The 26,102-nt window shown below is 39.0% G+C and overlaps 3 protein-coding genes across 5 annotated transcripts in view; 2 read left to right on the top strand and 1 right to left on the bottom strand.

Moving 5' to 3' along the window:
• The first annotated feature begins 461 nt into the window (after window positions 1-461).
• On the top strand, window positions 462-7,980 carry LOC123507883 (CDP-diacylglycerol--inositol 3-phosphatidyltransferase 1-like). Of its 3 annotated transcripts, none has more exons than XR_006675814.1 (7): window positions 462-1,538; window positions 2,069-2,223; window positions 3,030-3,086; window positions 3,751-3,883; window positions 4,505-4,633; window positions 6,046-6,218; window positions 6,575-7,980. XR_006675814.1 is itself a non-coding variant. In XM_045261166.1 (7 exons), exons 1-6 carry the CDS (start codon window positions 1,421-1,423, stop codon window positions 6,150-6,152), a joined length of 699 nt encoding a protein of 232 aa, XP_045117101.1. In that variant the 5' UTR covers window positions 462-1,420; the 3' UTR covers window positions 6,153-6,196; window positions 6,575-7,980. The 3 variants fall into 3 exon arrangements, 2 of the variants coding, with proteins under 2 accessions (XP_045117101.1, XP_045117102.1); XM_045261166.1 differs by having other exon boundaries at window positions 6,046-6,196; XM_045261167.1 differs by lacking the exon at window positions 3,030-3,086 and having other exon boundaries at window positions 6,046-7,980.
• A 6,703-nt stretch (window positions 7,981-14,683) lies between these two features.
• Window positions 14,684-23,783, top strand: LOC123507610. The gene is made up of 5 exons (XM_045260624.1): window positions 14,684-14,754; window positions 16,220-16,241; window positions 16,768-16,888; window positions 22,440-22,576; window positions 23,523-23,783. Exons 1-5 carry the CDS (start codon window positions 14,684-14,686, stop codon window positions 23,562-23,564), a joined length of 393 nt encoding a protein of 130 aa, XP_045116559.1. The 3' UTR covers window positions 23,565-23,783.
• LOC123507683 (cadherin-99C-like) overlaps window positions 23,783-26,102 on the bottom strand; it is a 74,476-nt gene continuing 72,156 nt past the window's right edge. The window contains 1 exon segment of the mRNA XM_045260809.1: window positions 23,783-25,692. Within this exon segment, the coding sequence (XP_045116744.1) occupies window positions 25,373-25,692 (320 nt within the window). The 3' untranslated portion in view covers window positions 23,783-25,372.

Genomic DNA, 26,102 nt, shown 5'->3' with positions numbered 1-26,102 from the left:
ATGTCATACCACTATCATACACAAACGGTGTGGCAGTCGTATGTTCATTTCTTACCTTGTTGAGCTGCTTTCAGAAGGTTGTAAAGAACAAAAAGAAAGTCGAAAACACGTGCACAGACAACTTCTTGTCCCCAACTCCCTGCCGTTGCTTTCCTTATAATTAATAGAGTACGACCGCTACGGCGACTCGGTGTCCGGCGGTGAGTACTGACGGATAGTGAATAGTAGGAGTACCTACTAGCGAGTGTCGAGTGAAAGAGAAGCTGCCACGAAGGGGGAGCTGGTTTTTATGAGAGAATATTTGTTAACTATAACAAATCTGGCCAGGCAATGGTAAACACTGTTTTGACTTTGACTTCGTCTTTATATACATTTCATTGCGTCGAAATGTGTAATAATGAAGCAAAAAAAATCATTATTGTCGTCCTTTAGTTGATAATTTCCCATATAATAAGTGTGCATACATACAAATTTGAGATGCATAACATAATGCCTTAATTATGAAACTGAGGTGAGACAACCAATCAGCTGATAAATTCCTGTCAGTCAGAAATGGTCAAAGATCAAACACATACACACGTTAACATGTTTTCAAATATGTCAAATACAAATATCCTATCTCCCCACACTCTCCTTTTAATTTCCTCACCCACACAACTTCCCCATTCCCGGGTGATTCTCCATCCCTTCTTGCGACGGTAATGTCCCACAGTGACAGCCAGTGACACCTACAATCCTTCTCTAAGAAAATTATGTGACGGGTCATCACACATGCATAAATGATAGATTTCCCTGAAACACAAAGCATTGCAATGTCTAAACGCGTATATATTCCTACCTAGTATACTTGTCCTTTGTCTTCTACCGTAGAATCCAAATGATTTTGAACGACATAGGTAGGTAAATACTGAACATGAATAATGAAAGATATACGGTATTTCAGACGGTTTATTGACGAGTCGAGTGGGAAGCATCTCGCGCCCCACACAAACAGAGAGAGAGAGAGAGAGTATTATAGTTGAGCGTACGCCAACCGACTATCGTTTTTTAAATTTGTATGTAGTACCTCTACAGTAAACAGTGAACACAAATAATTCCTGGAAGTAGGAACTGACAACTCTGCACCGATGTAGTGCTTTCCCCCACGGCAGTAGGCTGCATTTCAAACTATTTCCACCCTGGCTGCATATTTCTGGCAAAAAGCAGCGGCAAATTACCCCATGTAAACCCATCTTACAGGAATGAGTGTCTCAGTGGCTGAAGCTGTATCATGAGCAGGCATGAAAGAATGTAAATAACTTTGTTTACATTCCTTGTCGCAACCCAGCCAGCACGTGACTCCCTGCCACTGCCAGCTGCAAGGCCTGCAACAACAGTCTATTCTATACTCAGTAGCGTCTGTGACAGTGCCGAGAGCAGTATGGGGACCGTTACCCTTCCCAAGAGACAACTACCCACACCACACCAGCAAGTGTCTTACAGCAACAGTGCAAACAAGCCGGATTATAAAGTCCTATTCTACATCCCAAACATTATTGGTACTGTACTAAGCATTGTGCATAATGAATGTGTGTAATGATTTTCTCTAAGATTAATCAAATCCTTATTTGTCATCGAGAAATCCTTCCAAATTCCTGTCTTCATAGTAGATATTATAATTTGAAATAAATTGGGTATTATGTATTTTGTAATTGTTATTTCGGTCAAGTTTTCTAATCCAGCGACATCAGATACTAGCAAACGTGGAAGTATTATAAATAATTGCCGCTTTCTTGTGTATTTCAAGGTGACTGGAGTAACAATAAAATACTATTCTTCTAAAATTTAGCTTACACTTACTTTTATAATCTTGAAATGTTAGTTATATAACAATATACTAAGTCAGTGGCCTTTATTTTTCTCAGCAAAGATTACATATTCATGTTGAAATATTGGCACCATCATCTAATAACCAGATAATTTAAGCAACCAAATTAACAAATTTCATTAAGACATTTACATCTGATAATTGTAATGTAGTACAGTAGGTATAAGTGAAGCTCAGTCTAACAACACTTGTACTCTGCAGGTTATGTACGACTCTGCCTCCTCTTGCTTGCCTTCTGCTTTCTGTCTTCCTCTCCTGTTTGGTTTGTCAACTTCTACATCGCATCCATTGTGCTCGATGCCTTTGATGGGTTTGTGGCGCGTAAGCTGCAGCAGTGTTCACTCTTTGGAGCTTGGGTCAGTGTTTGTATTGTGCTTATTTGAATTAAACATTTTGACCTAAGCTTACAAATGTCCCATATTTGTATGTATATTTGCCTAACTTGGCCTGAGTTTATGGATATTCTTTAGTCATGATGGTCTGTGATCCATTCAAAGAATTAATATCTATTTAGAAATCTAATTCATAAGATCACTTGAGCATTTGGTTTATCATATCTGACAAGTACATATTCATAAACTCTTTATAGCCTCTCATTAACTGATCTCTACATTTGTTCAAATCCATGAATGTATTTTCAAATCTGGTACCATTCCTTGTATCTCTTTGTGAGTACCTCTCCAAAATGTTGCCTCTGTTTACTCTAACCCTTGGCTTTATGTGTATTTTGATTAATGTTTACATGTATGAATGTGTTAATTGATAGTCATGTCACAAATACATTGCCTGGAAGCATCTTGAAAAGTTTGAGTTTCATATGTGAAAAAATAAGTAAAAGAAAATCAGGTCCACCTGCTAAATTAATGTTTTATCCTGGCATTCTAATGGATTAACAAAACATTCTCAACAATTTAATGGTAGAATTATGAGATCAAATGTTATGAAGCTATGTGCATACTTAGCAAAGTAACTGACTTAACAAACCTGATGCTTTTTATTAACATAACCATCACTGATATTATGAATTGTAACTATGTAAAGTTACTTTACAAAAATTAACAGAATGGCATTCTCATTCACCAGTTAATATCTTTAAGAAAAGATATTAAGGTGTTTCCTTTTAGTCCTGTTGAATACATGATTTTATTTGTTTCTCTGACAGCTTGATGTTGTGCTTGACAACCTTAGCCGGGGCTTATTGTGGACACACATACACCCTGTAAGTCTCTCTCTCTCTCTCTCTCTCTCTCTCTCTCTCTCTCTCTCTCTCTCTCTCTCTCTCTCTCTCTCTCTCTCTCTCTCTCTCTCTCTCTCTCTCTCTCTCTCTCTCTCTCTCTCTCTCTCTCGATTGATTGATTGATTGATTGGAAATATGCTTTAAGGAAATCTTACCATTTTTCCATTTTACTGTTGCTTGATCTCTATATGCATCATACTTCTCATAGGTATCTTGAATGAAATTCATAATCTATCTCTAGTATGAACATATTGATTCACATCATATTCATGGAATCTTTGGTATATGAACAACATACTTTGCTTGAGGCTTTTGTGATCCACATTTGTTCAGGGGTTATAGCTATGGCATGCAAATTTTGAAGCAGTGTGTGCTTGTACCTGGCTGATGAATTATGTAAAGTTAGATTTTTTAGCAGATAAATTGTTATGATTATTGTATCTATCAATGCTAACTTGATTATTATCAGCTTATCTGTTAATATCAGCCTAATAATTAAAATGAATAAAAGCACACAAGGTAGCATATATCTAGCAGTAATCTGAGTTTACATGTCAGGGATTCTTTTTGTACATGTTACAGACAAAAAATGCAGTCATATAATGAGGAGGGCTGTGTAACCCTTTGGTTCATTGCCTGCCCACAGATGCTGTACATTGTATCTGCTTTGGAGTGGGCAACATTCTGCTGTAATTATGCCATGGGAGCGGAGTGGCGGCAGACATTTGTGCGGGGCAAGAAGGAGGTGCCTTGGATGATAGCCTACATTATGGCCAACAGTGAGTGTTTATTTTATCAAATTTTATAGAACCCTCATTATTCAATTTATGAAAACTAAATTTAGAGAATTCTAATTTTCCTCATTCTGGCTCCTGCAGTAAGAGCTCTGTGGTTAGATTAACCGTACTGAGCTGAAAATCCATAAATAGAATACTATAAAGAAATTAATAGCAATGGAAATTAAGTGTTACACCTTTTCAGACTACTTTGGATTATGCTTGTCCCTTTGACAATGAACAAGAATGTACTAGTTTATGATGTCATGACAAATTAATGTTTATATGTTCTGATGGCTATATTAGTTATCCTTGAGTAAAGTTATTTGGGCTGGAGAAGGTTATTTTCTATCCAATCGTATGTACGTTTTGATTTTAATAAAAATTTTTGTATATTATGAAAGTCATGGTAAAACATAACATTGCACTTATATTCTTTCTTTCCCTGTGCTCTCTTTTCTTATAGTGGAGAATTTAGTAGGAGAGTTGTAGTTATCACGTTTTGAATGTAAAATTTAAAAAGAAAAAATATACATTCTTAAGAGAAAAGAGATTAGAATAAGGAAGTAGGAATTGATCAGAAAAGTATGTGAAGTGTCATGATTATACTCTTTCTTTTGTTAGACTGGCGGAATCCACTGGGTGTGTGGGTGATCTCAGGCCTCCATGTGTTTCCTCTGTGGCTGTTTGGCTTGCAGTATGGAGTGTTCATGTCCCATCTAAGTTTTCTTCCATATAGCATCCAGATGGCAGGTAAGGGAGTTTTTTAGCATCATTGACATACTTTTTGGGAACGCAAGCTGTATATGCTAATGAGAGATTAGTGATAATGGTAATTGAACTTGTTTAGGTCAAAGAGCACAGAATGGAAGCAAGTGTAAGCTATAAACTTTTTGTACTGTATATGATTTTGCAATTACATAAAGTCAGAAACTGGATCTAAAGAATAAGATATTCACTTATTATATATTTGACATTGGAATCAGAGAATGAAGTAATAAAATGCCCATGACTGTTATTTATATAGAACATAACGTAAGTGCATGCTTTTCTCATAAATAAGCAATTAAAAGGAGAAAATAGAGTGGCATATTTTTGATGAACAAATTGTTATGAGATATAATCTTGAGTTGCCAGAGAAAAAATTGTACTTTTATCAGTGCATTTTGTCAGTTCAAGTGTGGATTAGAACTTGGTGTCTCTATGAAAATCTGGAATGCTCTCACTGTTCTCAGAGAATAATGTGTTACAGCATAGAGCAGTGTTTCCCAATCTTTTTGCAGCGATTACCCAAAAATACAATTTCACAATCATCCATTACCCCAATGAACAAATACTCATAATATAGGAAAAAAAGTAACTGTATTTCATACTTCAAAAGCAGACAAAATAGAAACTATGCAACACAATAATGCAAATCTATAATACGAAAAGAAGTAATTTTAGTTCATACATAGAAAGCAGAAAAAATTAATAGAAATCTTCATTGAAATTATATGAAAATGTAAACTGATTGCCTCATCCCATGCCAAACATCCATTACCCCAAAAATATGGGGTCATTACCCCACTGGGGTAATTTACCCCTAGGTTGGGAACCACTGGCATAGAGGGATAAGAAAGAACATGATAGATAAGGTAACATATCAAGATTATAGTTATGTTGACAGTTATTAAAATAGAAGATAGACATGAATTGAATGAATAATGTATGGACAGAGTTGTAAATGGCAACCTAGAGAAGTAAATAAAGAGATAAAAAGTTATGCTGGTATTGTTTATTAAGATATGTGAACATCTAATGGATATGAATGGAGAAGGTTAGGAAAACTTTTTCTACATTGATAGCATAGAAGTTGCATGTGATGATGGCAATCTGATACTTGATTTTAGAAACTCCTTGAAGTGATTTTTGTCTTTTTATGCACCAACATCTTAAACTTCCCTTTACTTATTGAATTGTTTAGTTAAGAGAGACAAAGATTTTGAAGGGTGACCTAATGAAGTTTTGTTTTATCTTGAGCATTTTTGAGAATGTTACTCGTAAAATTTAAGGTGATTACTTTATCTGACAACTCTGAATAGTAGTTGGAAATGTTTACCTTTGTTTTGCTGATCATTTGGCTTGCTGGTGTGGACATGACATGCATTCTTTACTTTCCACAGGCCTGGTTGTTCTGGGTAGTGGCCGTCTGGTCTGTGGCATTACAGAAGTGTGGTGTTTGTGTTCCCACATTTCTAGCATCTTGATTAACTCTTCCTCTCCAAAGTGAAGGTTTGATGCAAGCTACTGAAGCCTCTTTTAGCCATCAGTTATGTATGTATAATTTACAGAAATGGTATGTATGAAAATGATTTACAACAGTTTTATGAAATATCACAAATCTTTCTATTAAAATGTTATTCATTATGTCATACACTGCAAGGCTTCCAGTAATTAGACATGCGTATCAAGTGTCTTCATTGAGTCCTCTTCATTATTTTGAAGGGTTGAATTCATGTTTACATATTTCACTCTGTCATTTGATGGCAGCTTGACCACATGATCGGGTGCAGCTTGTCAATTGATTTCTTTGGCATTTTAGATTATTATGTCCCATGTCTTCCATAGTCTTCTCATTGTCACTACTGAACACTTCAAATGTTTACATGTTTAATGAGCCTTCCTTCCTTTCCATGTGGCTAAACCCTGCAGTCCGTCCCTTGCCATCGCTGATGATCTCAGTTCCATTGTATATATAAATCTTTGTCTTTCATTCCTAACAGGTTGTATATGTATATCATGCATACATTTGATTTTATATATGGAATCTCCTTTAATGCATAGAACTATAGATACTATATTCACATAAGCTGGATTCTTAGTACTTAGGCAAATTTGTAATGACATAGTTGATTGGCTGAACCAAAACTAAAACCAATTTTCTTCCATCTTGTTAATTCCTTACAGTACCTCTTGATTCTACAGTCACTGATAAGATTTACAGTGTTAACCAAAACTGTTTTTTCTGTATATGAAGTGAGCTATGGGATATAATATAGAAACATGTCTCACTCCAACATGCAAGGACAAGATGTAGTCTGATGGGAGTGCTAGTGAGGGGATGACGCAACCAATGAGCTATGGCCTGTGACTTTACAAATCTGCCGAGACACCAAGAATCTACCTTAAATAAATGTAGTATAGCAGATTTTTTTCTTCGTATGTTTATTGCATTTTGTACATATAAATGTTACCATTTTAATGTTATGAATGGGTTTTAGAGGCTCAAAAAAGTTCCAGTAGTACTAGTATCTGTGAACTTATTACTTACTGTTATCCAGATGCCAATGATGAACTTATAGTTACAAAAACCAAGGCCAGGTATAGAGTTGCCTTAATGATATTACAATGTAACACACCCATAATGCATTTCTATGTGATGTAGATACATGTATACATGTATATAGTCAACAAATGGTAATCCTGCATTACAGTGGTGCACACAGTTTACTTAAGGCCTCCAAGCAAGCACAAAAGTTGGGCTGGAGCAAATCAACTTTTTTTGCTATCATAAATGCATCTTTTCTCTTCACACACACCTATACCAACAATGGTCAGTGTTAAGCAGGTCACCTGTGTCCGTGTTCATTGTATCTTGGCTGACGTGTGATCAGGTCTGTTCTTAAGGTGCGTTCACACGATCGAACAATGTTCGACGGACATAATTGTTACCAACTAGCAGTGGAAAGCGAAAAGGCTCGCTGATGACGTCAGAAGCGAGCACCAAGTGGTGTACCGGACACTGTCCGTGTTCGCAGCATCGAAACGTCACACACTGTCTGGTGTGGAAGTATACAATGCTGCCAGGTACACGATGAACAAAGTCACTTGGTTACAGGATTTTCAAAGTCCGTCAGTTCACTAGGTCTCAATTGTCCTGTTAACATGGCCAGCAGTACCTCAGTCAAGGAGAAAAGTTGCCACTGGGACAGAAAAGAGACCCTGCTACTAATAAAACTATACCGGCAAAATCCATGCTTATGGAATGTCAAGGCTGATGTGTACAAGGATAGGAACAAACGTGTCGCGACCATCAATGAAATAACGGCGGGAATGAATAGAAGTGGATTATCTGTTACTGCTTCTGAAGTGAAGAAAAAAATAGAATCCATCCATAGTCAATATAGGCGAGAGCTACGTAAACTGGGGAAATCAAAGAAGTCGGGGCCTGAGTTACCAACGGACATCACCTTCGGACATTACCTTCGAACATTGTCCACCGGTCTATGCCCTGTGAGCAGATTCGAAACGGTGGTAAACACCCTCATCTGGTACCACTGCTTGTTGCCAGATCCGCTTCCATCGTTTCACCGCTTATGACGTTATCCTGCTTCTCCTGTGATATGGTAACGATTTTGTCCGTCGCACATAGTTCGATCGTGTAAACGCACCTTTAGAGTGAAGAATTCTATTAATCTTGTGGTATCTGTAGTGATGAGTGTGAGGCAGACAAGTTGTGTTGATATCATTCAGTCATAGATCTTTACATGTTATGTTTGAATGGTGTCAGTATAGCAAGACATGTAAATTTAAAAATGCTAAACTTCCAGAATGTCATGTGAAAATTCATCAAGGGAGGCAGTGAGTAATTGTCTTTCTACAGCCACAGTGGTGGCATTCCTTTACACTATGGCTTGTATCTTTTCCACTAGGCCAGTAGAATGACTCTTACAGCAAAGCAACTGAGGGGAAGCAGTAGAGATGCCACTCTGTGGTTGTGAAAAGATAATTCCTTACTGTCTCTCTCGATAAATTTGCATATGAGGTTCTGTAAGTTTCATATTTTCAAATTCATATGTTTTGCCACGTCAGTACCATCCAAGCCTTACATGTGGACATCTACAATTGAATAATGTCACCATAACTTGTCTGCCAGGCACTCATCATTTTACAAATATTACACAATAAATAGAACAAAAAGCATTTCAACCAGAAAAAAATTGCTTGGTTCTGCATCACCAAAGACACAATGAATACTAACTCTAGTAATTAATACTGGTCATTGTTGCTTTGGGTGTGATGAGGAGGAAAAGATGCACTTGAGATGCAACTTATTCCTACTCAGTTTCTATGCTTGCTGGGATGCCATAAGTAAAATGGTCCCATATATATATATATATATATATATATATATATATATATATATATATATATATATATATATATATATATATATATATATATATATATATATATATATATATATATATATATATATATATATATATATATATATATATATATATATAAGTATATGTTCCTATACCATTTTATCAACATTTTCCTCAAAGGATGAAATTAAACACCAATTTCATGCACATTTTACAATAGACATGAAGACAGTTACTTAGCAAACAAACAGGATTTTAGTGGGACCAAGTGTGAGATCCTCCCTTTTGTGTCAGCCCTTATAAAGAAATCTGAGAGTGAAGTCTTTGCAGACTTGTCGCATTACCTTATTTCTGAGCTTTCTTTCTTTATTTATTTATTTTTTTATTTTATTTTTTTTTTTTTATTTATTTTTTTTTTTATTTATTTATTTATTTTTTTTTTTTTTAAGGATTCCTTTCCCAACTTATCTTTATGCCTCTGTTTCCAAATTCCTTTGTTTTCAACTCACAATTTGGCACAGTTACTGTCCTCCAAGTTCCTCCTACTTTCCTCTCACATTTTCTTTTTCTTAGATTATGAGAAATCACAAGCAACCATGAAACTGAAACACATACCCTTCTGTTTGCTTTGCCTAAGGTTCAATATAGGGTGTCTCTGCTAATCTTAATGCTCAGTATGGACCATGAAGGTAGGACAGAGCTGAGATACCAAGAGTAAAAGCACACTTTCCAGCCAGTCCAGTAGTTAAACTGCATGGTTACCTATCTACTTATTGGCTGTTCCCTCTCACAGTCAGCCCTTTGGAAATACTGGCAGTATTGTTCCTTACTTCTGTCCACTGCCTGCCTATCCTCTCAGTCACAGTGACTGGGCTATGAGGGACTTGTGTTATGACTCATCTTAACACTTCATTAATGATAAATATTACTAATAATATTTTATGAACCTTTTGGAAAGAAATATAATTGGAAAGCATTTCTAGTAACTTTAAGAGGGAAAGTAAAATCTCATAGTCTTACATGAAAGCAATGAATTCTTCTCTTAAGAAAAATAGTCTCAATAAATTACAAATATAATAATATGGTCAAATATACTGCTTGCTGAGAATTGTTTATATGAACAGTACATTGGATGGTAAATAATAACATTACAGATTTACTGATTTATTTCTGGAGCTGGAAATTAGGCCTTGACACTTACAAGGTTGAAAGGGAAAACAAAATTATTATACAGTACGTATATAAAAAAAATTATGAGAATTGTACTATAGGCATCACATGTCATGGTGTATCAGATGCTGTTGCTGCCAAACATGTTGCAGTCAGATGTTTATATGAGGCATTCTAATCTGGAATGGTTAACAGATATTCACATTTGATTTTCACTTGTACAAATTATCCATCTTGTGGAAAACCTTTCAAGAATCATCCAGTCAAATTTACATTTTTTGAAATCTGAGATCATATCTCGGTAATTCTTTGAGTTGGCTGTATAAGTATTGCGTCATGGCTTTAGCAGCTTTATGTCTCACTAGTCATGTACTCACAGGTCAAAACTAGGGAGATCCTTATCATGATGTCACAATTATAGCTTCTTAAAAATACTGGTCCAATGACAGGCTGTCTTTCAAAACTAGATCTAAAGAATATGGAGCATCTAGCCAGAGCTAACTACTATGTACACAGGGAGGTGGTTTTTGTCAGTGCAGGAAGTTTTTCTGCAAAACAGCATTTTAGCTCTAATTTAAGTCGAGTACCCTGTACCGTACTGCCTATGAGAGAAAGACAAACCTTATTTCTTTCCTTTACCTCTAAGGACACACCTCTACTTCCATTCATAAAACCTTTGTTTTTCTAACTTTCACATTATCTTCACACACACACACACACACACACACACACACACACACACACACACACACACCTGGTCTCAGGCCTATCCAAAGATCGGAAATGATGAGCTCTGAGCTCGCTCCGTAGGGTAAGGTCTGGCTGTCTCGTCAGAGACTGCAGCAGATCAGACAGTGAAACACACACACACACACACACACACACACACACACACACACACACACACACACTTTAAGAGTCATCAATCACTCATAACCAAAAGGTTCATCTACACATAGACAAGCTACTGCAGTACCCGAGTCTCCTCTGGACCTCAGTCTTACATTTCCAACTTGAACGAATTTTTATTCCCTAAATGCAGCCATTCATCTCTTATTTGTCTTGCCCCCAATCCATACATTTATTCTGTTATTCAATGCAACAGCAAAGCCCTGAGACAGTATTGGAAGGTTTTTTTTTCATATATTAGGTATAAGTTTTAGTCTGTAGCTAGAAATCAAAAGATTTATTTGGAATATGCTGAGTTAGGTGTTCTTAGACCATTTACTAGTGCAACATTTTTATCTAGAGACGGGTATTACAATATTAGGGGAAAGAAGTGAGACAGAGAATGAGGAGAATAAAAAAAGAGGGTGAAGTACTAAGATAGTAGGAGAAGGAAAGTATCTGGGCAGTCCAGGTTGCAATTTCTCTTAGTAAATAAAGTATACATATAATATACCTAATTTTTTTACAAAAGATACCTTAATTTTAAATATAAAGCATATGCAAGTAGTATATGATATACAATTTTATGTAAAAAGTTACTAATTGATTTACACAAGTAAATGATAAATTGGTACAGATGTATTCACAAATATTTAGTTCAAAAGTATAAAGATGAGACAAAAATGCACATATATAGGTCACTATCACTTGCACCTTTTTGTCACTATCATTACCACTTGCATTTTCATTATTATTTGTATATGGAGTTGTTCACTTTATTTGTATCTTGTTGTTGGGTCCAGGTTTAGATTTAAGGTCTGGAAGCTTCAGAAGAACCAACAATGCTACCCTTCTGGTGGCAGCTTCATGCAGACGTTGCAGGTTCTGATATTGGACCCATCCCTCAGCTTCCATCCTGTTCAAGATGCTTTCTGCCATCCCATGGGGGGTTGAATATTGATTGGTAGGACTACCATTACCTTATATAGATTGTTCTATTCAACCTCTTGAAGACACAATGACTTTAAATTGTTGAATATTTAGATAATAGTGTAAACAATGTAACAGAACTATGATGATATATATTGTGTGCCATGTGGAAACTAGATCCGAACAGTAGCAGCCTCTCAGTGACTCAGCCCAGGCTCCCAGTACCCCTTCACCTCCCCTTTATCCTGCCACCCTCCAATAACTCTCCCATTGTCGTAGGAGGATTATTATTGTAGTCATTATTATTATTATTATTATTATTATTATTATTGTTATTATTATTATTATTATTATTATTATTATTATTATTATTATTAATAGTTTATATTGTTCATGTAATTTGAATTGTGGTCAAACCAAATATTACATAGTACCTTTAGTGAGAGGCACTTAGAGGGTGGGAGAGTTCACTAACAACAATTTCACTTATTGACACGGTGTGAGGAACCTAATCCTATCGTTAAGTGAGGTTAGTCTGTATGCGGGCTCTGACTAGTGGGAGTTATCCCACCACACTTCAGGGCAAACAGAAGACCAGCACTCTGCCTGGCAAGATGGCTGTCTGCCATCTTGCTCTTAGCATGAGTGGGGACATAAGGATACAACAGAACCAGGATGACCATAGCCTTGATGAGGTGGAGTAGGTTCCTGCTGTCTATGTCACAGAAATGGAATCATTGCATCAGGACTTGATGATCCCTGACCTGTCAACCTGTCAAAGGAATGGATTCTGGCAATCTTTCATCCTGTCCACACAGTGAGCATCCCATTGGACCATCCTGGATGGAACATTACTTGGAATGCATTATCTGTATTATGGATGTTTTTTCAAACCTCCTAAGCTGGACAGTCCCTGGTGAACACAGCGTACAAGGTTGGTGACAGGATGCTTCCTTGCAGCACTCTTGTTGTATCCCATTCTGACCCTGGCTGTGCAGCTAGCAAGGAAGTCATGGATCAGATGCACAACAGGGTCTAGGAGTCCAAGGTAGAGTCTTGAACTTGATTTTCAAGTGTCATACCTTGTCAAATGTTTTGTTCTCATCCTTGAGAACAAGGTTACATCTGTATAAGGAGGCATGATGGATGACCATTGCCATAGTGATTGCATAATTGGTGCCTTGTCCCCTCCTAAAGTCATACTATCCTGCATTTAGCAAGTCCTCCATTTCCAGGTGGTCCCCAAGCCACCTCCCAATAATCCTCTCCAGCATCTTTCCCAGGACCTTGAGTAAAGAGATTAGCATGTAGCTGTTGGGCTAGTTGAGGGTTTCCTTGGCTTAGCTATGAACCTCATCTCTGCTCTTTTGAGGCCATCCAGGAAGAGCCAGCTGAGAGGGTTGCTTTGAAGATGGCCAGCAGGTATCACAATGTCCTTATTGGAAAGTGGAAGAGCACCCACTTGCCAGTGTTATTGCTCCCTACATATCGTCACCTTAGCCAACAGATGATCTGCCTTAATTCCTACCTCAAGATGCAGTAGTGGAGATGTGAGGTTGTCCTTAACTGCAGGTTTTGTTGTTCCATGTGGCATCATCTTGTGAATGTGATCAGTCATGAAATGCTGTCCAGTCTGTCTTTGTCGTTGTCCTCATTTGTCTGAAAGACTTTCTCCCAGAGGAAAGTGAGTAATTTTTCTTTGTTTCTGTAAGTGAACTTTTTGTTTCATTGTCATCTTCTGTTCTGTCCTACTGTCATTGTCAGGCAGGCTTTTTAATTTCATCTAAAATTGCTTGTGGTCCAAATACTTCACAGCTAGTCTGTAAAGTATTCTACCTCAATATGTGGAGTCCTCTATTTACATCAGATTTCCATTGCTAGTGCACAATTTAACATGATTTTTTTGCTGTAGTTACAATTCATAAGTAGGTACCAACCTATGTCACTCACCTATGCTAGCATAGTGATAAAATCATAATCAAAGGCATAAAAACACTGTACAGTAAAAATAAAAAAAGAATTAAAAAAAAAAATTCCTTACCTTCACTCTAATGGTTGGCTTGCACATTAGGTATTACAAAGGAGGCAGAAAGAGATTTACACTAGACTACTTGGAGGAGTGAGTTTGGAGGGGCAGAACCTGCAGAAGGAGCTGGAGACATTGGGACAGGTGAGTCTGGAGAGGCCTATGCACTACAAGATACAGAATTTGTTGCAAGATTCTGTACCTTCTTCATACAACATTCCAGATCAGGCTGGAAGGATACCCTTTTCTTTTCCTTCCAAATATTTTAACAATACAAGCAATCTATGACCTTTCTGGCAACCTTAGTATACATGACAATGTTAGGAGTTTCAACCTCAAACTTTGCCAATCCCTTCTTTATCAGACCAAAACCATCTGCAAAACCCTTGCTTATAAATCTCTGAGGCTGTGGGTTAGATGTCTTCCTCTCTTTAATCATCTGCTTTTCCAGTTGAATAAGGATCTCAATAGATAACTATACTCCATAAGATCCAAGCAGCTCTGTGACATCAACTGCCATCTTCAAATCATGTGGCCTGTTATGTTCTCTCTCTCTCTCTCTCTCTCTCTCTCTCTCTCTCTCTCTCTCTCTCTCTGTATGGATGGTGTGACGAGAGTGACAGGACTGCAGAGGTGATGCACCTAGCAAGAGACAGAGACGGGTGCCGCTCCATGATTACCCAAGTCCAAGTGGATGTGGGACGCTGGTAAAGCCCGCGTCCCTCACGGCACAATGAGAGAACACCGCACGATTGAGCATGACTTGTACTTTTTGCGCAATAACCAATGAATTCCACGGCTCACGGCAGCCACCAGACAGTCACACGACAGCTGTGGGATTAGCATGTGATATTACTAATATTACAATGAACATAGATCGACCATCTAACGAAATACCGTATTGCTACCAATCATTTTTCACAATTCCAGTAAGACACTACCACTATGGCCACACGACCCGCATGGTGAAGGTCGATTATCTCGCTTCATCTGAATTGTTATACAATTTTGGACAGCCACGAGTACGACAACCATGCAACGAATACAATCAATGCTAGACGATAATCTCACGAACGTACACCAATAGCAATATGATAGGTTTGTAAGTTTTTTTGTTTTTTTTCCGACGGTAAATCGCGAAAAAATAAGAGGTGCGCTATATTGTCCAGGATAAATTAGGAAAAATGTACGACTAACACCATACACCTTAGACTGTGATGCGATGTTTCACTTCATAATCTTTTTACGCGATGTTACACAGTAATAAGATTTTTAAAATATTTTGCAAGTCATGCTGCTTCGTGGCGCGGCCGCCTTACCTCGTGCTGTGCGGGACACGGCCTTAATTAAGGTAAGGTAATGTTGGTAAGAGGGTCTCTTAAAGACCCACCCAACACTTATCCACCTAGGGGAGTTTCCACAATATTTTATTGTAATAGGCAGTGTCTTTGATAATGTTGATCCTTGTCATAATTCCATGTCACCCATAACAACAAACACGAAGATCAAGTGTTCTTTGTGTAGGGGAGAGGTGAAGACTGACATCATTTTTCTACCTCACTTGCCTTCATCACACCAAAACCGGTTGTATCTAAACACCTGATAGCAAAGCATAGTTATGTGGCTCCATTTAGTGACATCAGTAGCTGGAAAACAATATAAAGTATGCTAAATATAAGCGAAACACAGCCAGCAGCTGAACACATAAATGAAAGAAGGATACGTAGGGTTCAAAACGAAGAGCCAATGCTTGTTACACTATGTACTTAACGGTCCCTAAAAACATTGTGATATCCTACATGTAATTTGCTATGAGAGGTAAATTGAATCTTCCGAGTAGTAAAAAGAACTTGAGAGAGAGAGAGAGAGAGAGAGAGAGAGAGAGAGAGACAGACAGACAGACAGAAACAAGCGAACCACTCAACTCTGATTAAACTTAAACGAAAAAAAAAATTACATCATTAAGAACAAATGCATACTACTACTACTACTACTAGTAGTAGTAGTAGTAGTAGCAGCAGTAGTGGTAGTAGTTGTTGTAGTAGTGGTACTAGTAGTTGTACTTAGATAAAGAGAGTGGTTCATTGAATATGGAGACAGTTCGAACCGTGAGCTTTTAGGAAGGACGCAGTGATAGGGATTCAGAAGCAATTCGTAGTCGACTGTGGTAAGGGGTGGACGTGTGCTGCCAACAGTGAGTGAATCTTGCGGTGAGTGTGGTAGTGGTAGTGATGGTGGCCCCTAAGAACATTACTGAAAAGTTCTAGAAGCAAAGTAGCCTACCCTGTTTTCCCTGTATATATATATATATATATATATATATATATATATATATATATATATATATATATATATATATATATATATATATTGCATTATTTCCACCAAAAAATTTTATTGGTCTTTTCAAATGTTCGTGTCATATTTTATTGTTTTCTGTTGTTGTTGTTTTTTTCTATCATTATTTAATGGGCTTGAACATATATCCACGGCGATATATTATCACGATGTTGCGGTCCCGTCCCTTTAATTAGTAACAACCCAATTTCCTATTATATGCTACAATTATGAGCAGTAATCTCTACCTAACAACCCGAGTAACGATTAAATCTTCCAGCAATATTTCTCCCATCCATCCCTCCTTTCCTCCCCACCTTTCCTTTCTTCCTATCCACATCCCCCTCATCCCGTTCCATTAACGCCCTCCGTTCCTCCGTCAGGCACTGCGTCCCAAAGGCACAGCGAAGGGAGCTCCTACTACCGATTCGCCATGCCCAGCTGGTGACGCCAGATGGTCCTACAGTCGATTAGTCGAACTCCGACCCGAACATGACGACACCGGTAGGAGAGAGAGAGAGAGAGAGAGAGAGAGAGAGAGAGAGAGAGAGAGAGAGACGATGCGAAGCATTTATTAGTCCATATTATACCTAAAACAAATATTTTTAGATATATGTAATTATTTTAATATTTTATGGTATGTTGAGCCGAGGCTCTTTCACTCATCATGTTGACTCCAGGTTGCAGTTCCGTCTGTGTCTAGTCTGTGCGAAGAGAAACCTCGGGTTGTTGTTGAATGTTGATTGAAGGTTTCTTTAAGTAGATGTTGCTTCTGTCATTTTGAGCATTTTGATATCATTGACTTTTTCGAGCATATTATAATGTTGCTTTTATCATTTTAAGCCTCTTGATGTCACTGACTTTTCGAAGATGCTATTGGTGTTTTCCATGAAGCGTGTCTTTAGGATAAGACCTCGTGCTCGCTGATGTAGCAGGGGCGATTGGGGCGTATCGCTCCATCTTAGAGATGAGCAGTAATCCTCTTCAACAGGGTAGTTCTGATAAAGCCAATATATCTTGAATTTAAGTGACTACAATCACCAATGATGTATTTATGTAGGTACACAATATTTACATTCCTGCAGAGGGCTCACTGGAAGCAAACAGGTATTCTTCATTGTGAGGCTGGCAGTCTTGTGTGACGTGCAATATATGATGAGGTTGAGCCTTGTGTCAGCGATACTGGATATTACCTTGTTGATCATGTTTTTCAGTGCTCTCTCGTCATCATTGTACATACGAATACCAGAGTCTCGGAACCGCCAGCGGGCTGATATTCATCAGCCCACGGAATCGGTTCTGGAATCGTTTTCTCGGGGAATCAGTAGAATACTAGAGTCTGAATCCCGAGCACAATGCTTGATGGTTACTAGGGAAGGGTGTAGTGTCCCAGGATTCATCTAAATTACTGGCTGGGATGATTTTAGAGTACCAAGTACTGACTCCCGGTTCTAAGAGACTTATAATTTGTGATGGATACTGAATGACAGTGAATGTAAATGCATGCACGGTTCAGCTAATGATATACTCTTAACTCACACAGGATTCCTGGAGATATTTTGATATTTTGAAAATTAGTTTTATTATTCATCGTCATAAAATGTCATGCATTTTTTAAATCAAGTTATTTACGTAATTTAACCGAGTAACCCCCGTTCCCGTTCTAGTTCAATGACTTCTATAGTTCGATTGCTTCCATTTGTGGCGTGTGGGATATGCCCGTTTACTTTCATTATTCTGAATTGTTATTAGTGATGGGCGAACCCGAGTACTTTCTGCAAACCGAGTATTTCGGTATTGATTACACTGAAACCGAGTAAACCAAGTACGAAATTATTACTTTTCACTAACCTAACTTAACGTAAGGGAGAGAATCGTGTAAGAAAACTAATCTCTTGGTGTAGTTAGACTGAGGATTTTAATTTCTGTACAAGGTAGGCCGTATGTCATGAGACCATGTTTCACTTGACTTTCAATGTTATTATAATATGAGAATGTGAATTATGTGCATGCATTTATAGTTGACATTAGCAGATAATTTCTTTCTTGATATAACTAAAATAGAGAAAAATAATAGTATAATGGATACAGAATGCCAGAAGCTTATCATAGCGGGGCTCAGCGTCACGGGTCTCCACCCTCCTTGCCTCTACCTCCTTACTCCTCCTTTAACTGGCTAACTGCTAGTGGTCCTCCAGTACTTCCGGTCTCAGCCTTAACTCTCTCTCTCTCTAACTCTCTCTCTCTCTCTCACATACACAGTCTCAGTCCTATCCGAAGATCGCTCTATGAGCTCTGAGCTTGCTCCGTAATGGGGAAGGCTGGCTGGGTGACTACCGGGCAACCATAGTGAATTACACACACACACACACACACACACACACACACACACACACACAAGTACCATGAAAGAAAATTACACACACACAAGGCACTGCCCCGCCTCCGCAGCACGTAGTACAACTGGGTGCTGGGTGTCAGTGGTATGATGCTAACGCTGGGAAACTGCGAAACTGGCTAACAAGTAATACACACAACACACACACACACACACACACACACACACACACAGTCTCAGTCCTATCCGAAGATCGCTCTATGAGCTCTGAGCTTGCTCCGTAATGGGAAGGCTGGCTGGGTGACTACCACACACCATAATGAATTACACACACACACACAAGTACCATGAAAGAAAATGACACACACACACACACACACACACACACACACACACACACACACACACACACACACACACACACACACACCCACCCCACACCCTCGGGCCTGGAGCCAGGTATCGGCCTGGGTCCAGCCGGGGGGGGGGTCGGCCTCCCTTGATGACGTCACATATATTCGTTACGCAAATCATTTTGAAAATGAGGATTCCCAAAAAGGCAGCTGGACACGAATGTTATAAAAATTCTGACTCGTTATCAATCGAAACTAACTTCTAAAATACAAAAACATTGCCGAGAAAAGGAATAATAAAAATAGCTCAAAAATATACTAAATAAAGTATTAGAACTTCGACTTGCTTAAACACAATTTCAAAGCCCACCAATTTCATTCAACTGAATCGATAACGTTTTTCAAAAATTATGACTATCATTTCGATATATCAAAACCTGGCAACTCGCCCTATTAGAAAAAATAATATTTAAAAATGACGTTGTTTACAATATTAACAGGACTACATATCATTCTTAAAGTCCACATCTTTAACTTCTCAGGAGCCTTGCACACTTTTCTCATGATAAACCATCTTTTGAAAACACAAACACTTCGCTACAACCTCAAATAAAAAATCACAGATAGCGGAGGTAAAAATTTTAGCGTATTTTGGCCCTCCCATTCAAGTCATAAACACCCTCTACATCACCGTACTTCACTCAACTCAAGCATGGAAGACACGTAAAACACTGCGAACTATCATTAGAAACCCTTAAAAGGCACTTGTGACTCGAAATAAATGAACTGAGACAAATATAAATAATAGTGGAAGTCGAGCATCTGGGACCGGCATTTTGGGCGGGAGCTGGTGATGACGTCACAGCCTGGGGCTCGTGACGTCATGGGTAGGCCCGCTTCTTCTCACTGAGCCTCCATAGCACACAAATCAGGTAATTGCGGGTATATCTCAACAACTGACATGAAAGATTAGGCCTATGGGTCCACTTTGTGACCTGTCTAGCCTGTAATGAGTGAGAGATGAGGCAGATAATGGCTGAGAGAGAGGCGGCGGGTCAGGGATCGGTTTGTTTACGTTTTCAAGATTAGAATGATTTGGGTTTTATAAGATGTGCAGGTGTTAGTTCACTGATATGTTGTCCTGGAGGTTACCAACGTTAGGTTATGACATGGCACCACCGTGAAATGATGAGTTACACCAATATATTACTTACGTTAGCCAAAGACTGCTCGGCGGCGGCTGTCCGTGTCACTAGCAGGCACCCACACTCCACTGTCCACTTTGTGTCCTCAACCATGTTTAAATAGTTAACCTCTGATTACTGAGAGGCTACACACACAATATTCTCTTCGCTACTATAGATATCACTATCTTCATCTCCACCACTCACGGCAAGCGCCTTGTCCTGCCAAGTGCAGCGCGGCTCTCGGACTGGTGGGCAAGTTCCGGTACTAGTACCAGCCTTAACGGTACTGTACCGCTAAATTTTTCCGTACCGGTAAATAGCCGAAACGGTACTGAGCAAATTGTATACAGCGTGGAGGTGGCTCAAGGCGAGTGGTGATGGGTAAGACGGTAACATTGAGTCATTCTCACTTTCGGTACCGCTCCACACTGGTACCGACTGGCTGCCCTGGCGCGTCGGCGCGGTCTCGGTAGCTCGGCGAGACGCGTCTGTACTGGTACGACTGAATGTGCCGGCATCATTTCCGGTACCGCTTGACGCTTGTACCGTCTAGCGTCTGTGCCGGGACTCTGCTGCTTCCTACCGCTAAGAATGAATAATGTGTCGGCACCACACGGCGGATCGGTGGCCGGGACGGGTGGCGGTCTGGCGGTGCAGTAACACTGCAGTTGGCCGGCATTTTACCATTGCATTTCTACTTCTACTACTGCTGCTGCTGCTGCATACCACTCAATTCATACCATTACGAATTATTTTTTTCATGTTAGTTTGCTATAATTTAGGTATTTCCCATCAGTTTTAAAAGGGAACCACAATATATTATGAAGACGGCCGTGTGTCTTTTATTTATATATTTATTTTAATTTTTCTTTTTACAAAAATATTTATGAAAGAGCTGTGTGATTTGCTTTGTAGATAGAAATGATAAATGCCAGATATTTAAATTGGCAATTTCCAATACACACACACACACACACACACACACACACACACACTGTGTGTGTGTGTGTGTGTGTGTGTGTGTGTACCGGTACAGTACCGGTAGTATCGGTAACGGTTTCTTTTGTACCGGTACGTACCAGTACTGAAATTAGCGGTACTTGCCCACCACTACTAACTGCCAACTGTGAACTGACTGAGTAAGCCTACTCGTCGTGTACTCGTACAGGTCTCTCTTTCCTTCACCCAAGCCCGTGTGTTGGACTGTTGGCACTGTTAGGCTTGTTCTTAGGAATTGGACTATTCCATTAATGTCTGGGTGGTTGTGCGGCATGCACCGCCTTCTTCCCCAACAAAATACCGAAAAAATCTTTAGTCTTTAGTTTGAAGGCCTGTATTACATTTTCAACGCATAAATTGAACATGTCATTGAATTATGAAAACCGAGTAAACCGAGTAGTACTCACTCAAATCCAAAAACCGAGTAAACTCAGTACTCGGACCAAAACTGCCATCCCTAATTGTTATTAAAAATTCCGGGCGTTAAGGCATTTCTACATTGTAACGACCATGTGATGTTATGTGATGCACTTGTACACCATGGTGAGTCTGTGGGTATTCACAGTCTATGGAGTTATTTAATGTTCAGGAAGACAAGTGTAAGGTGTGTATGACTGAGTATCATTGTAGTGGAGGGATATCAGTGGCAGCTATATAGTAAGCTGAACAGAATTAAAGTGGTGACGTCTATGGCGAGTAGTTGAGTGTGGAGGGTCTAGCTCTGGAAGTAGAAGTACGAGTAGTAGAGAAAGAAAGAAGTGACCATAGCTGCTTCCACATATGTACTTGTATCAGCAACTAATATTAGGAGGAAGAGGTGGAGGCAATGCAGTGAGTGCACATGTGGTGTGACTTGAGTTATAAGTGAGTGAGGATAACGTCCAAGGTGCACAGGATGTCTGTCAAACCCAAGGAGGAGTTCTTGTGGTGCAGTCCAAGGAGGTGGTACAGAGGATGTTCTAGAGCAGAAGTTCCCAACTTTTCATTAGTGAAACACAACACCCTGAGTTATAAGAGCATTTACCTGAACCCCAGTAATTTGACAATGTTAATTTTGTGACTGACACTAACTCAATATGCAATATTACTGCAAAGAACATTATTAGATCAGTCATCCTCTGGAAATCTTGTTAACCCTTGGAGATGTTCAAACCCTAAGTTGAGAACCCCTGTTCCAGAGGGAGACATCCCAGGAGGAACAACAGGTTCAGGAGAGCAAATGAATAGTGGCAGAGGGAGAGGTGTGATGTCAGTTCCTGTCAGTGCCATTTTTGCTGCTTTGTTCACCCCTTCTCTGCATCAGACACCAGAATGGGTGAGGACTCATTATAAGGTCATACCTATGTAAGTGAGGGAGAGGTGATGCTACAGGTAGTGAAACAGGGTTGTTGGTGTGCCTGGGTGATGGGAAAGAATGAGATGCAGAGGTGACCTGGCCATCCATATAGTAGGTGACTGCTGCTCCAAGGATGTAGGTACTGTGGAGGTAAACTAGAACCTGACAACGCAAATTAGAGCTTGGCTGACAAAACATCACTGACGAGGGCAGGAGAGGTGTCCAGATATTGCAGATAATGGATTTCTGATCACTTTCGGTATCAGGCTGTGGTGTAAGGTTAGGCCAATCACAGTGAACTTGTCTTTCATTGTGGTATATTATTCCACAATAACATCTTGTGATAATTCATTGTGTCTGACAGTCCGGCTGATGCCACGGCTTCTATTGGCAAAAAGCAAAACCCCGCTTGCCACACTATGGTGTTTCCATTGAGACTGGATGGATATTAGACACATGCATTATATTATTTCAACTTTTATTTAAAACATAGAAAGGTAATCCATTAAATGATGAGAGAGAGAGAGAGAGAGAGAGAGAGTGTAATCTACTGGCCAGTGAAGTGTATCAGTTTAGTGTATATCTGGCGACTTCTTACTTGAACCTTGTTTTTTAACATGGCAGTGATCTGTTTACCGGTGTAATGACACCTCACCTGCAAATACTTTTCGGCAACTGCTTTAGTTAATAAGTGAATGTGATTTACATGAGGTTCTGTATCATACATATGATTATTAAGGCTACAGAATATGTTTTTAGTGACATATGCCTCTATTGCTGCACTTGGAATTCTATATAACTGAAATTTATTCAGTGTGCAATGTGGAGCTCTTATGCTGGCCATAGCTTCTCTAAAAAGTTTTCCCTCATCAAACATGTCGATCACATCGTCCGAGGGAAATATTAATCTCCCATATTTTTTTAGATTGAGAGGAGAGGGGAAAACTCAAACCCATTAACCACCTAGCAGCTGCTGTAGGGACCAAGAGCTTTCTGCCAATACTAGTATGGCCGCCGGCCGACCAGATTGACCTAACTTTTCCCCCACCTCATCCTCTCCTGTCATCTTTCTTCCAAGGTTAAAATGAAAGAAGATTAACGTATAACTACTGAGTATATCATAATTAAGCATCACTACCCACCAGCCCTCTCACCTCCCTGCAGCTGTACTAATGACAAGCAGTAGAGGAATGTTTACTTTTATTGAGTGATCGCTTACGTACAATCACTATAATACAAACATTAAGTTCACAGGATGGAATTAACTTTTAGGTTGGACTATGTACAGTATTATGCAGGTATTAATACAAATATTGTTTACTTGTATGTACAACACACACACACAACTAAATCTAAGTTAAAAAATAAATCAATGTATAATTTTATACAATATTTATCAAACTAACATCAATATAAGTAAATGAGGATTAATTACACACACACACACACACACACACACACACACACACACACACACACACACACACACACACACACACACACACACCCTTGCATCAAAATAAGAAAGTAACACAACACAACACGGCACTGCTAAAGTTTGGCCATCATCACTTTGCACAATCACACGATAAACTGAAGTTCATTAGTTTCATTAGTCCCCCAGTCTTGCTTCACATTTCATCACACTAGTAAACCATTTGAGCACATGAGTGAGCACCGGGAGGATTACTGTTGCTTCAGAACGTCAGATTACGTTATATGATCTTTAGGATGACATACTCAAATGCTGCTGCTGCACACAAACTCCTTTTCAAAGGCTACAATTAAAGATGCACAGCTTTTAATGACACATTAACAAGATTTCTTTATATTATTGAAACTCTTGAAAACTCAGCTAATATTATCTGTGGCCTTTGAAAATAATTGATGAGAGACAGTAAAGAAACTGCTGCAGCAACTACTTCAAGAAGGGGAACATCGTTAACGTTCACTAAGCAAACTGTAACTTAGGAACAGTCAGGAATACTCTCTGGAACACATTTTCCCCTATCACAATCCTGAGGGACCTCACTCAATTTTTCCACACAAGGAACTGAATCCATTATACCAGAGTTCAGATTATGGGAGGTGGTGGTTCAAGGTTCATTAATTTTATTTCTCGCTTATATTCATGGGTTCCCAGGTTCTAATGGGGATGGGTCACCGGAAACCTTAAATGGGCAAAACTAAGGACTCGTTAAAATTGATTACTTGAATACCCATAGTAATGAGAATAACTGTTAAAAGAATTTACACCACTAACTGGTATAAAAATGCAAATTCTAATCATCAGTGTTCTTACCAGCACCCTATCGGAGGTTTTCAGATGCTTTGTTAAAACATCAAGAATCCATTAAGACGACATAATGACTTCACTTCAATGCTTTCAATTCTAAATTATCTAGGAGTACCTGTTATGACACTGCAGCATGATACAAACCCATGAAGTTTATATGTTAACATCTACACATTTCTCCCAGCACTGATATACAGAACTAATCAAGTGATAGGATTTCATCGTTTTTAGAGGCTGCTACATTGACAACAAATTGCTATGAAAGGGAAGAAGAATTAGGCTCAAGAGATTTATTTGTTCATTTAGCACAGGAATTAGTTAGTATTTATTCCTGACAAGATTATTATTGTTTTCTTTTGCACTCTTTCATTATTAACTTTTTGCCATTTCTCGTGTGTATCCAGTTATTTCTCTCCCTTGCAACTTCCTCTGTGACACTCATCCTTTGCAGTTCACTATTAATTCACTACTACATCCATTCAAAGCTCCGTGGTAGTCTGCACAGGGGAAGGCTCTGTCAGTCCTCTTCGCCCAAACATCACATTCTCATTAGTCGCGCTGACACTCAGAGGACCTTCCCCACCCTCATCCTCATCGTCATGGTCATCGAAGTGCTCATAAGCAGGGTTGCGTCCTGAGGGAGTGGAGGCCGCCATGGCTGATATGTGCGGCAGGTGCTGGTGGGTGCCAAGGTGGTGGCGTTGGCCTGGTGGTGTGTTCCAGTCCTCATGAGATAAGTGGTGGTCCTCCAGGATGTGGCCACCGCCATCACTGCTCCTGTTGCTGCTCTCATCACTCACTGCAACACATTGATGCTCAGTAAGTAATAAGAGTGGGATGTCTAGTTATGTCACACTCACTGATCTTCAACATTTCATCTTCTTGACTAATAATGACCATACCTAGAGATAAGCTTTACAAAGGAACTCTATCAAGGGGGCCTAAGATAAGGTGCAATGCCTGTAATGACCATATTCTGAATTACTTTTAGGCTATACTTTCACTACTTTAAAACTGAACTGTTACAGTTGAAATGGGTTTTAAGCATGTTTTTATGGTTCTAGTGATAGAGTAATACTCTTAAGATTTCTACATTACAAATAGGGAGAATACTTGAAAACTTGGCTGGTCATCTCTGTGGCCTTGAAAAATAGTCATGTTGAGAGGAGTGTTTCTCAATATTTACCTGAGACACCAGGGGTCATATTC

The sequence above is a fragment of the Portunus trituberculatus genome, chromosome 23 (genome assembly GCF_017591435.1).
Source record: "Portunus trituberculatus isolate SZX2019 chromosome 23, ASM1759143v1, whole genome shotgun sequence".
In the NCBI taxonomy this organism is placed as follows: Eukaryota; Metazoa; Arthropoda; class Malacostraca; order Decapoda; family Portunidae; genus Portunus; species Portunus trituberculatus.
The sequence above is the reverse complement of the archived record's forward strand: the minus strand, read 5'-3'. Positions and strand labels throughout refer to the sequence as shown.